The 13,755-nt window shown below is 38.6% G+C and overlaps 1 protein-coding gene across 2 annotated transcripts in view; it reads right to left on the reverse strand.

Moving 5' to 3' along the window:
* Positions 1–13,755, reverse strand: part of Parp8 (poly(ADP-ribose) polymerase family member 8) — a 187,002-nt gene that overhangs the window by 52,849 nt on the left and 120,398 nt on the right. For both annotated transcript variants that reach the window (XM_052743320.1, XM_052743319.1), the window contains exons 9-11: positions 10,368–10,428; positions 9,858–9,948; positions 2,372–2,438 (exon numbers count right to left, since the gene is read on the reverse strand). In XM_052743320.1, the coding sequence (XP_052599280.1) occupies positions 2,372–2,438; positions 9,858–9,948; positions 10,368–10,428 (219 nt within the window). The remainder of the gene's footprint in view (positions 1–2,371; positions 2,439–9,857; positions 9,949–10,367; positions 10,429–13,755) is intronic.

The raw sequence follows: 13,755 nt of genomic DNA on the forward strand, positions 1-13,755 counted from the left end.
GACCGACAGACAGACAGACAGACAGACAGATAGATAGATAGATAGATAGATAGATAGACAGACTGAAGGAAAGATAGAACAGTCATGAGAACTAGAATACAGCTTCTTCAAACTATTAAAATAGAAGTAGCAGGTAATCTAGCAACCCCACCTATAAGCATTTATCCAAACAAATAAAATCTGTAGAGAAGAGATTTCTGCACACTCATGTCTGCTGCAGCACTATTCAAAATGGACATGAGATAGAAACAAACGCAGGGCCCATCAGAGACGACCACATCAGCTGAGAGCAAGTGCTGCAGACCTGCAATCCCAGCACTGACCCAGGCTGACTGATACTGGAGAGGCCAGCCTGGGCTACCTAGTCAGGCTCTACCTGAAAGAAACCGAAACAATGAAGCATGGGCAAGGACACATGAACCATGCTTCCATAAAGCATCAGAATTCTGTCATTCACAAGGTCATGGATGGAACTGAGGGTCATATTAAGTAACCGAAGGCAAGTAGAGAAGAAAAGCTCCAGGTGCTCTCTTTTCTATGTAGCATCTAAATATGTTGGTCTCACTCCTATGCACAAGATAAATACACTGGTGGTTGGGGGTGGGGTGGGGGGGTGGCATACAGAGGTGGACGGCAGGGAGTTAGAGCATGAAGTACTAACTTACAAAAAGACAGGAATTAGAAGCTCTGTGTGCTGTTGCCCAGCACCAGCATCACAGGTAAAGATTCTGTCTGTGTACTTCAAAAAGCTGATTTTTGAATATTTTCATCACAGAGATGTGATGCTGAAGAAATAAATATTTTGAACTTGTGTAGAATCACCATATGCTGTCCCAATACTGTGTGCAATGTTTATGCATTGCTAAAGAAATAAATATTTTAAAATTTTAAAAAAATGATATTTACTAGAAAACAAAAATTTGTATTTTGGTATTATTGACAAAAGTTTAATTTGTAAAGTGAACCATCCCACAATGTGTGTGGTTTCAAAACAGTACATTGTAGGTTTACATAATAAACGTGTATGTTATATGTTGATATGTTTTCGAGTTAAAAGTCAATGGATGAGAAAAGATCTCTCCTATTCATATGGAGTGGTCTGATATCCTTTTATGGGAGGCTGGGGCTCATCTAGATCCTGCCTGAATATGGAACTGTGTTCCCTATGCAAGAAAGGTCAGCAAAGGAGACAATGTGGACAGCATAGTTATTCCTTCAGGCAAACCCCGAGTACTCAGGATCCACACAGTCTTGCTGGCCCCAATGTCTACACCTTCACATATAACAGAGTGTAACTGATTTCACAGAAGCTGAAAAGTCAACTGAGATGTCTGTAATGCACCACTTTTCTTTTCTTCTTAAAGACATAACGCACACTGCCCTTGTATTTGGCTCTATCAATAATTGTTTGGTTTTTTTGGCATTTTTTTAAACCCAGGATTTTAGGTAAAACAGACTTAAAAATCAGAAAACCAAAGTGGATTAGAGTTTAAAAGAAAAAAAAAAACCACTATCAGTAAGACCCTGTGAGATTTTTTCGGGTACAATAAACAAAAACTTTGTTCATCTTTTCTCAACCCTCCCAACCTGTTATCATCTATTTCTACGTCACATCTATTTATCACATCTACTAATAACAAAGTATGCCAGAATCTCAGTGGTCATATAAATGATAGATCATAAATGCTAATGATTACATATTAAAGAACAGATCTGCTTATTCAAATAAATTCTAAGCACAGTATGTTTAGGGAAAACCATGTCCATTTGTAAAAAGATAAACTGAGATACTATTAATGAAGGACCAAGAATAAAGAGGAAGAAAATTCACAAAGGAGTGCTTCAAAGGCATCAGCATGGGAAACAGGAATGGCAGCGAGACAGTGAGAGCTAACCAGCTACCATCTCCAGGCCACATGAATAAACAGCGAAACCTGCAACTGAATATTAAGAAGGGGCAGCTGGAAAAGGCTGTAGCTTAGCAGGACAGAAAAAACAAACTTAAACAAGCCAGCTCAAGGGGAGTCCCATGGGAGAAAGCTTGGTCATCACTGATCCATCTCCCTGCCTGTGCTTTTCTGCTGGGCACACCAGAGAGAGAGAGAGACCCCATGTTCACATGAGCAAGAAGGGTATAGTGTGGGGTGTGGGGAGATGAGTAGATGTGGACGAGAAGCTAGAAGGGCCCGGGAGGCTGGAAAGGGAGCTTTGAGAACTGAATCATGGATGCAGCTCTTTGCACCAAGATGATGTCCTATCCCCAGGGACTCACTTGAACGAGATGTGAGAGAATAAAAACTGAGCAAGGGAACAAAATGGAAAGGCAGTTCTCCTGAAAAGCAATTTACTTTTTACTCTTCAGCAAACTTACTTTTTCAGCTGATGTCCCAATCCAAATCGCTCTTTTGTAGAAATCTGAAAGACATCAACTGTGGGCACTGGAAAGAGGAGGGAAAACACAGTTAAATACTGACTTGAAACTCAGTCACAAAAGATGACTGAATGACTATTAGTGAGCATGTGCACATACACCCCCCCACACACACACGAAGTATGCACACTCTTCTTTGTAGCATTGCTTTAATTATATAAGTGTTAAATATAAGATCATTACAGGCTGTGTATCAATGTAAATATCTGCATATGTTACTGTTATAGCACATAGAAATATGAACAGTAACCTTAAAATGAGCAATAGTTTCAACAACCACACTTAAGACAGTTCAGGGAACATTTTAAAATTATAAGGGAGACATGCTAGTAAATAAAACATAACTTTTTAAACAGTAAGCAATGAGGATAAAGCACAGACTTAATTTTCACTGTACATCCTCTTGATGTAGTGCATATTTCACTATATGCATGTGTATATACATACATACATATAGATGTGTGTGTACATTTAAATAAATAACTCTTAAAATTAGTGACTTACCATAAGTAATTATTTGGAGAAGTGAAATTGATTATTTAACTTTAAATGTTTTAAATTTGAAATCTTTATTTGGCATTCAAGTGGAAGAGTGAAAACAGCAATAAAAAAATAAAAGGCATTCAAGCAGAGGTACGTATTAAAGCTGTAAATCTGAAATAGCCATCATATACACATATGTACAACTGTAACGCCGGAACTACTCCGGGAGGAGAGAATGCTGGGAAAGAGCCTGTACACGACTGGGTGTTCAGGCATCTATCAAAGAAGCCTGGTGAGGAACAGCCAAGAGGGTGGAGACTCCAGAACACTAGCTGAACACACATTCACAAAATGCGTTCAAGAAAGGGAAACAACAGATTAACCAATTAAGACGGCGCGTTAAGATGAGTACTCAACACTGGTCACAGGACTATTTAGCAATATTAAAGTCATGGGGGACATTGATTCGTGTGTGAAGTGACGGCGCCATAATCTGGTCTGAGTGGATTTTAAGAGAGGGGAAGAAAAGAAGAGAATGGAGCAGAGAAAACACTCATAATAAAATCTGACAATAAAGAAAACACAGTACTTTAGGACCAGCTGAAAGGGAATTTGAGGTCAAGGGTTTTATTTAATTTTCCAGATTGCAAAAAGAAATGTTTCTTGATGAGAATCTTCTGGGAGGAAAAATAGATGGAATAGTACTGGAAGGAAAGGGACAATTGCTGAGGTGTTGTAATCACATGAAAGGGGAGGAAGGAAAATTAGTGCACAAATCACAGCGTGACACCACAGGAGCACCAAACGTGCCCAGAAAAATAAGGGTTGGGACAACTGGAGCCAGTGCTGTCCTTCTACAGGCCACACTCAGATCACACATGTTCCACGGTTCTTAGCCCACACTGCCTACTCAGGGATGGAAGCACTCCATTCCCGAGACACCCATCAGTTCCACTCTAAAAAAACGGTCTAGCCCTTCCATAAAAGTGAAGGAGACTGTAGACATCAGTCCAATCTCATGTGACCCAAACAAGATGTCACTGTATTAAAAGAAAAATCCTGAAAATTCAGTGCAATATTTCTTTCAAACAAAAGGATAAAAAGTGAGTATCTAGCTCAACAGTTCAATGTGCTTACTGCTCCAGCAAAGGACCTAGGTTCCGTTCCCAGCACCCACAGAGTCACTCACAAATGTCTGTAACTCCAGCTGCAGGAGACCTGATGCTCTCTTCCGGTCTCTTAGTGCACCAGGCATGCACACAGTGCTCGGACTTAATATGTAGGCAAAACACTCACAAAATAAGAATAAATCTTTAAAAAAATAAAATGAAATACATTGTGTCTCCCTAAGATTTCCAAGGTAAAATCTTCTCACAGGCAGATAAAAAGTGACTAAGAAGAGAAGGGAGAGAAACCTACAGGGCCTTGGCCTACTTCTAAAGTACAGCAAGGTCCAAAGACACTGGAAGAATTAAAACCCTTCAGAGGAGAAAGTGTGTGAGATACATTGAGAAAATGGTAACGTTTGATGATGATGTTTGTCCAGCATATATTATAGGTAATTCTAAAAAGTAAATAAACACAATTTTAAAACCTAATCATTGCATAAAAACCCTGACAATAAGTGTCAATACTTTATCAAAATGATTAATTTTAAGGAAACTATAAATAATAAATATTGACTCACTTAGTCACTAGCAATGCAATCTAAATGAGCTAAAAACTTAGGGTATACCAAAACAGCTCACAAAACGCTACTTTAAAAATATTCCAAAGCCCAAGTGATAAAATGACTAATACTGTTAAAATGAACGTAATTAACTATAACTAATTCTATTTAATGAGTTAATATAAAACAACAGTCAAGGAAACAGCATGGAGGGTAGAGAACTTCAATTCTATCTGTAATTTTCATTAACTCTAAAAGCATTTTATAAAACATTTTAACAATGTTTTAAAAACTTAATAATTTCCTCAGAACCAGTAATAATGAGTTGAAGATATAGTGAACGCTAAAGTCTGACTAAGCAAGCCAGTACTTGTGGATAAACTCATCTGAAACAGCTAAGCTTCATCAAAAGAGAAGGGAAAAGGAGGCAAGAGCTGCACTAATACATAAAACTAGAAACTACGACAAACATCCCTTTATAAGAAAGGTAAATATCACTACTTTAGAGATAGCTGTGGAGTGGTCATTCACAAAGAGAATTTCTATGGCAGTACACCAAATGCTGAGGAAATAGGACCCAAAAAGGGATGGAAAGAATGGAGTGGAGATAGAGTACCATGAAAGAGTCATCAGGACAAGACATGGCCACTGATCTCATGAACTCACTGCATCTGTGGTCAGCTGCAAAGGATCCTCGTAAGACTGAGACCCTGCTCAGAAGGCCTTACCCCTCACTGGGGGTCTACAACAGTGGTTCTCAACCCATGGGTCATGATCCGTTTGGACTCCTTTGGGGGCCGAACAACCCTTCCACAAAGGTTGCTAAAAAGATGCTTAAAATTATCTGCATATCAGATATTTACATTACTATTCGCAATAATAGCAAAATTGCAGTTATGAAGTAGAATGAAAATAATTGTATGATTGGGGGTCACCACAACATTAGGAATTTTACTAAAGGATTGCAGTATTAGGAAGATTAAGAACCACTGGTCTACAGGCAGTGGGGTAACCACTGATAAGTTGCCCGTGTTCCAGTAAATAACACTCTATTCATACTTATCAATGGAACCATAATTAAATTCAGTGAGATACACACACACACACACACACACACACACACACACACACACACACACATCAGAGTAGGAGGGATTTGTTGTCAGAAGAAGGGCTTCAGCAGGAGAGTGAAGGAGGTGAGACAGGATAATGGGGGTGAAAATGATGAAAATTCATTCTGTACATACAGTCTGATCATGTAAGCAAAAGTATAGAGAAACCAATAATGTGGTGCTTTAAACAAAAGAGCTTATTAATGAACACTGTTCAACATTTTCAACCAAACAGGGTTTTAATCAGGAACTGGACATACAGATCAAAAATTTTATGTAACACATATTACTGTAACAAACATAACCATGTTTAAACATATACAATAAAAATTATCTTTCTCTTTAATTTCAAAGTGTAAAATGCTTGCCCCACTTCTTCTATTCACAGAAAGATTAGCCCCAACTAAATACTGTTACTTCAAATTAGTGTTGTTCATATATTTCTAAAACATAGGAGTAAATGCTTTTCAAAGAGAACAGTCAAGTAGGTCAGTCTAAATCTTGGATTAGTCATAAATTTTTACAAGTTCTTTTCACTATAAATTTTGATACCTTCAAACAAAAACTACAAAAAAACCCTAAAGAAATACTGTCACATTTAATCACACTCCCACCTCCCAAGGCTCAGGGATCATCTCATTAGAGTGGGCAGAAGGACTGTCAGAGCCAGAGGTACTGGATGCATAGAGGAAGATGGTGTTTTCTGGACATGGCAAGTCTGTTGCATACATGAATTCAGAGCAGCTGTGACTAAATGCAAAAGATCAAGCCAGACAAAATCCCAGAATGGATGGGAGCGACTCACTGAGTTCGCCTCCTAGCTCAGTGGATCCTGGCAGTTGACGGCTACTGTCAAAGAGAGAGTGAGTTTTCTTCAGGGGGGTGAGAGACTACCCAAGCTCCAGTAGATGGCCTACACAACTAGCAACCTGCAATAGTACTACGTGAATTTAGAAGGTTTTAAAGGAGAGAGAGAGAGAGAAAGGGCTCAGGGGATGGATATATATAATATATATGGAAAACTCATCAGGGGAGGAAGGGAAGGAATTAGAAGGGAGTGGATTTGATCAAAACACATTGCATGCACTCATGATATTCTGAAATGATAAATAAATAATGTAATTACTGTCAACAGTATAACACTGCCTTCTGAGCAAAATTGAATACAAAGAGAGATTTTTCTCACCGTTTTATCTGTTTGAAATAATCAAAATCATAAGTTAGGATAAAACTTAATTATCTGTCCTGGAATAATTGGTTGTTCTCTCAGGCACAGTATCTCTACCTCTACTCATATATTATGCATCATAGTCCATTTTAAGTCAAATTCTTCCCCAAATTTTCAAGACAAGAAAGCCGTAACTATGGGAGGAATTTATTAGTAAGATGGATATATAAGTAAAAATTGAAGAAGCCCCAATTTAACTAGTGTATAAGAGAATTATGAGAAAAATCAATCAAACCAGGTCTTTCTTATGTTAAATGGATAAGAAAGTTGAGGCAAATTTTGCTATAAAAAGAAGAGTCTAAGCACTTTCCTAGCAAGTGGAAGGCCCTGGGTTTGGTCCTCAGCTCAGGGGTAAAATAAACAGAAATACAAAGCAACGTCCAGGGTCCTACTAGCTGGTCCCACAGTCCCACCCTGTGAGAGAAAGGGAGCAAAAGGCCACCAATATCAAGTGCATCTCACACAAGGGGCAACTGAACCACAAGGAAGAGAGTAGGTTTTAGGAGACTGACAGTGTGGAGCCAGGTTGGTCAGGCATGGCCTCCACCCTCAAGTAGCTGTGGCTCTTCTCCCGCCCTGCCCATGTTAGGTTGATGTTGGAACATGAATGAAAGTATGTGAGATTTCTGAGACCTTGTGAGAAAACTCCAAGGAAAAAAGACAAGAGTCTTGTAATCTCTGTTCCTCCATAACATGGATTGTTCTTGGCATTTGCTCATTTGCTTTTGTACTCCTCCCAGATGTAATAGTAAGAGTGGGCTTTACCTTAGATTACCCACCATCTTATCCATAATAATTCAGAGTGATGTTTCCAAGCATGGGTTGTCCTCTTGACTGTATTTAGCTTGAACTAAGGTGACCTTGCCCTCCTGACTGTATACAACACAAACCCAAGTGAACTTTGCTCACATGACCTTGCTTAACCTGCAGAATGCCCTCAGAATGTAAGTTGTCCCATGCCCTAAATAAAGTTGGCTATTGCACGAGACCACTTTCCCCTGCCAAATAGAGTGGTAAAAGGTCACAATCTCATGGAGACCCGAAGTGAAGATTCGGGGCAAACAGTCTATTAAGACTTGCTCCCAGGAGAACCCAGTAAACTCAGTAAGTGAAGAAAAGACTTGGCTGAAAAAAGGAGAGCAGCCCAGTAAGGGCACAGATTGAGGTGCAGTCTTTCCTTTGCCTTTGTCTTGTGGGTAGGATGGAAGCATGGATTACATCTCAGAGTTTAAGTAGGCCGCTGTCCTCGTCTAAGTCATACCCAAACTGTGGGACAAGAATGCCCATATCTACTCTTCCCAGTAAAAAGTGCCCTATGTCTAAGGACAGTCTACTTAGGGTCTATGAGCTATCAAGAGCCACGCAGGGTTGAGGGCATGGTATAAGGATGCCACACCAAAGCTGGCAAACGAGCAAGGTGAGTAGCATATAATTCACAGCCCACCTCTCCCACTGTCAAAACTTTTGGATCTCAGTAAGTACGGAACTGTTTTCCTTTCCAATTCTTGTTCAAAGAAAACAAATAAAAATTTACAAAACATACTAAGTTGTGAAAAGCATTTCAGTTCCTGCTGGACTGAGGATGAATCCTGGACAGTCACTGACTGATGACCTCAGTAAGATTCAAAATAGATAAAAAATAGAATGGGGGTATACTGTGGGGTCAGTTAGGAACACGGACAAAATGAATATATAGTGTGGACATTCAAATCAACACTGAGTTATGAACTAAATCAATGGCATAGTAGATGGCGGACTGGCAAAAACCCAAGTACTTGGATATGAGGAATAAAAGAAAGAGAATGACACAGAGTATGAGAGATAATGGGGTTAGTTGCGATCAATACATGTGGTATGATTACATGGACACAGACTTCATTTCCATCTCATAAATAACTCCATTTTATTCCTAGTTTAAATACTAAAGAAAAAAGTTCAGACCAGACATCCCCATGTGCTTGAACCATGGTTGGGATAAAGTCAAGTAGGCATACCTTGTCTTAAGAAACATGCTTTGTGGTTTTTTTTTTTGGGGGGGGGGGACCTTGTCCAGCATAGTGAAAAGGAGCCCAGAGACCTGGATATGTCAAGTGTGAGGCAGACTGTAGTCACTGACATGACATAGGTGCAAACCAGATGATCCTGAATCCACAGTTAGTCATTTTTATACCCAGCATGATGTGTTTCCAACTCAGTGATGGATATAAACCCTCCAGCTTCATATCCCACATGACTGAAACGCAGTGAGGTGAAGCACCACATCAACTGCAGCTAAACCTAAGAAAGCCCATAAAGAACGAAGTCTTGGGATGGTTTACTATGCAGCAGTAGGTAATTAGATTAGCGTGAGCAGATGAAATGGAAGTGTGATTGTATGTGTATGTGTGTGGGGGGTTACATTCACTGGTTGAAAGACATTTTAGCCATCTCATAAATTTGGGCAAAATTTGTTTTTAGCAGAATCCCTTGTTTTTAATAACCTTCAGTTGAATACAGCAGCACTGTCCTATAGGAATTCAAAAACCAAAAGTGCTGCTGTGACCTCCACTTGTTATGGTTTTCTAAGCTAAATTCTCTGGGAGCCATGGGTGAGATTACCAGGAAAATGAAATAACCAAATCTAAGGTCAACCAAACACATATAAAATAAAGCCTGTGAGATTTTATTGTTGTCTTTTTTCCTCGCAGAAACTGTTCAATTTATGTAAGTCTATGTAGTTTAGCATTATCTATTTTATTTCCTTAATTATAGAGGTGATAAATTTTATTTCTTTAGTTATATAGGTGATAAATCATCTTGCTTAGCACAGAACCTACACCATTATCAAAATACTTAACATTTAAAAGTCAGCAATCAGAATTATCAAAGAATACCCATTTTGCTTAAAGCACAGTATATAGTTAATCTTGCAAACAACAGAGAAACAAGACTAACCTGGGCCATTTAAATACTGTGTAAGTGAACAGTGTAGTCGAACGATAATGGGTTCTGTTCGAATCACTTCCCAGGCCACAGCAATCTCCTCCTGCACAAATACATTGAAAAGATAAGGCTGGCATCTTTTAGACCTTAAAACAACACACTAATCATAACTTTTCAACTTACACTAATGGAATGCATAAATTGTAAAGGCCTACAAATTATTTCAAAAAACAATGTTGTGTAACAAGGAGGCCAAAGTACTTTTTCATTTTTGCCTTATGTATGACAAATAAAAATGAGAACTTATATAATGAAGTACTATAATTAAAACACAGACGTTTCAGGATATATGGAAAAACAATGAAAAAGATGTATTATCTCAGCTTCATTGATCAGTCTTCATAAATCACTTTAACAAAGCAGTATGTAATGGTGCTATAAAACAATCCAAAATTGAGTTTCTTAGGATAAAGATAAATATACTTTAAATGTGCGGGTGATATTACAGAAATTGATACTTACATCCAGAAAGCTGACATCAATGTGCAGATCAATATCTACGTCATCAATAGCTCCATATTCCCTGAAAGCAAAGATTAACATGAATGTTTTCATTTTCCTTAATAGTTAGTATGTGACTGGTTATTGTAATTAAAAATGTAGTCACTAATTCTGACTGCTGACTTTTAAGATTAGAAATGAACTTGAATATGAATAAACTAATTCAGTATACTTGGACTGTCATCTCTTTTTGCCTATTTGTACTACAGAATGCATATATATTATGTATGTATTTGCATACATAAATTCAAGAGTTTCTTGGTTCATCATGGTACCAAACAGTCCCAGTTCCCTGAGTCACATTAGTGGCCCCATGTGACTGCTCCAGTATAACTACCCACTGAGAGGACAAGCAGCTCATTTTAAGGGCAAGAAAGCAGTTTCTGACCTGAGGAGATAAAGGGGACATACAATAAAATGTTAATGGATTTTTCTTCTACCTTAGACATGGGTGGATTGGAAACTGGTCCAGATGCTGTTACTTACACAACACTGTTTAGTTTCATGTCACTGTATCAGACTTCAGGCTACCTACACAAAGAATACAGTGTTGTATATGTTAAGTCAGCACTCTGCCTATGAGATCTATCTCTGGGTTATATAAAGGCATTATGAAGACCAACTTTTGTACAACATGGTTTTTAATTTAATTGAAAGAAAACAAATAAGTTGCCGGGTGGTGGTGGTGCACGCCTTTAATCTCAGTACTCAGGAGGCAGAGGCAGGAGGATCTCTGTGAGTTCGAGGCCAGCCTGGTCTACAGAGCGAGATCCAGGAAAGGCACCAAAGCTACACAGAGAAACCCTGTCTCGAAAAAACAACAACAACAAAAAAGTAATATTCTTCATATACATGTCTATATGTTCCTATAATTCTTATGAAGTTATGAATAGCACAGAGAATCAGGGATAAAATATGAAAATAACCAAAATTATAGAAGTTAATAGATAATACTTAAATTGAGCTTATAACTGGCAGAAAATATTCTCAGGATTTTATGTCGATGTGATAATTTAATGTCAACAAAACATGGCTTGAGATATAGGTCAACTGAGAGAGTGCTCACTAAGCATACATGAAACCCTGGGATGATCCCCAGGTAGTGTATACAACTATGAATGGTGGTGCATGCCTGTATCAACACTCTGGAGGTAAAGTCAGGAGGATCAGAAGCTACATCGTGAGTTCAAGGTCAGTCTGGATTTTATGAGAAATATAAGAGGGAAAGTGGGAGGGGGAAGGGAAGGTGGGGTGGGGACGGAGAGGGGGAATCCATAAACATTACAGATACCGTTTCTTACTATTTTCACTGTGTTTGCATATGCCTTATAAAGCAATAAAGTGGCTTATACATCATATCTCTGTAGCAATACTGGGACTTGAATGTTGGTATTTGTCAGTCATTTATACAAACACTAAACTGGCCCAAAACTCAATAGCCACCACTTTGTAATGAATACCAGTTTAAACATCAAAGAAAAACATCATTAGGTCCTCATGATAACCTTGTGAACTACACAATTAAACATTAATATTAATGAAGGAACTGACAAGCAGGGAAGAAAAATCAAAGGTTGTCAAATGAAATATTAAGAAGACAATGGGGTTACACTACATAATATCCCACCTCTGCTTGGACACGCAACTCTTACTGAACTCAGTGCGAGACACACACACACACACACACACACACACACACACACACACACACACACACAAAGCCATCAGTGGAGGAGTGGTACTTGTTGAGAAGGGTTCCAGTAGAAGGGGGAGGGAAGGAAGGAGGATGAAAATAACTGAAATTGATTATCCGAATATACGAGGCTGTGAAACAACTAAAAAGTCAATGCAGAGTTTACCCACATATACCCAAATCCAAGCCTGTGGACAGTATATAGAACACAGAGAGACACTCACTGTATATTGTACACACCAATAATGCAAATAAAGTACATGACTGTGCCATGTCTACAGGGTTCTAAGTATAAAACATTATGACTGAATGAGCACATGATTTAATTTACATAATTTGTATAGCTTAATAAAGAAAGAAATTTAGCAGGATCTTTTGGTATTTTTTGTTTCCATGACCAAAGAGGTATAAAGCTAGGAATGTTAATTTAACCTCTTCACTTTTTTCCTCAAAAATATGTCAAACCATAAAACACATATTTTTTTTTTTTAGGAAATATAAAGTATCTCACGCTAACATTTTAACAACTAATTATTGACACAGGAATTGACTTTTTTAAACAATAGCATCATCATACCATCTATGTTCTTCATAAAATAAATATCACACATTATATGACATTATACAACAAATATGACAAAAATAAGGACCAAACAAATACGTTTTATTTATGCCTCTAAGTTACAGGTACAGAAAACCTTTTCTGTGGTGGTGGAGAAAATAAATACTTTTGGAATTTTGGGGCATGGCTGCTGTGGGATGGTCTTCTGTATGCTGTGAATATGTGTTGCTCTCATTGGTTAATAAATAAAGCTATTTTGGCTAATGGTGAAGCAGAATAAGGTTAGGTGGTACATTCAAACTGAAGACGGAGATGAAGCAGGGCAGAGTCAGAGGAGATGCCAGCCAGCCACCCAAGAAGCAAGATGTGAAAGTACTGGTAAGCCACCGGCCACATGGCGATACACAGATTAATAGAAATGGGTTAATTTAAAATATAAGAACTAGCTAACAATAAGCCTGAGTCACGGGCCAAATGGTTTGTAACTAACATTAAGCCTGTGACGGGGTGTTCAGGAACAGGCAGCCGAGAGAAACTGGTTAGTCTACACACGGCCATTCTTGGCTACACACTGTCCTGTGTTGCTTTGTTCCTTCCACTTTTCTTTCTGCATCTCCTCTGAAAGGCAAAATTCACTTGTACTCTATCGAGTACCGGAAACAAGCTCAGTGGTCATAATTTAATGACCCTGAGCACAGGCAAATGGTTCATGAAAAGCATGGATGATCCAAGTCATACATGTAAAAAGCCCGTCAATGCAGTTATGAGATGTGTGTTGGTTTGAAGGGGATGTCCCCCGTAGTCTAGGGTATTTGAATACTTTGTCCTGATTTGGTGATGCTGTTGGGGAAGTTAGGGAGGCATGGTCTTGTTGGAAGAAGTATGTCATTGGAATGGACTTTGAGGGTTTAAAGTGATTTCAAATTCACTCTCTCTGTCTCCTGCTTGTGGTGTGAGGTGTGAGCTGTCGGCTTCTGCAGCCTCCTGCCTCCACTCCACATCAGCAACTCTAACCCTCTGGAAAGCTAAGCCCAAACAAACTGTGTCTTCTAAAAGTTGCCCTGGATATGGTGTTCTCTCACAGCAATAGAAAA

This window comes from Peromyscus californicus, unplaced genomic scaffold (genome assembly GCF_007827085.1).
Source record: "Peromyscus californicus insignis strain IS unplaced genomic scaffold, ASM782708v3 Scaffold_18__1_contigs__length_77618521, whole genome shotgun sequence".
Classification (NCBI taxonomy): Eukaryota; Metazoa; Chordata; class Mammalia; order Rodentia; family Cricetidae; genus Peromyscus; species Peromyscus californicus.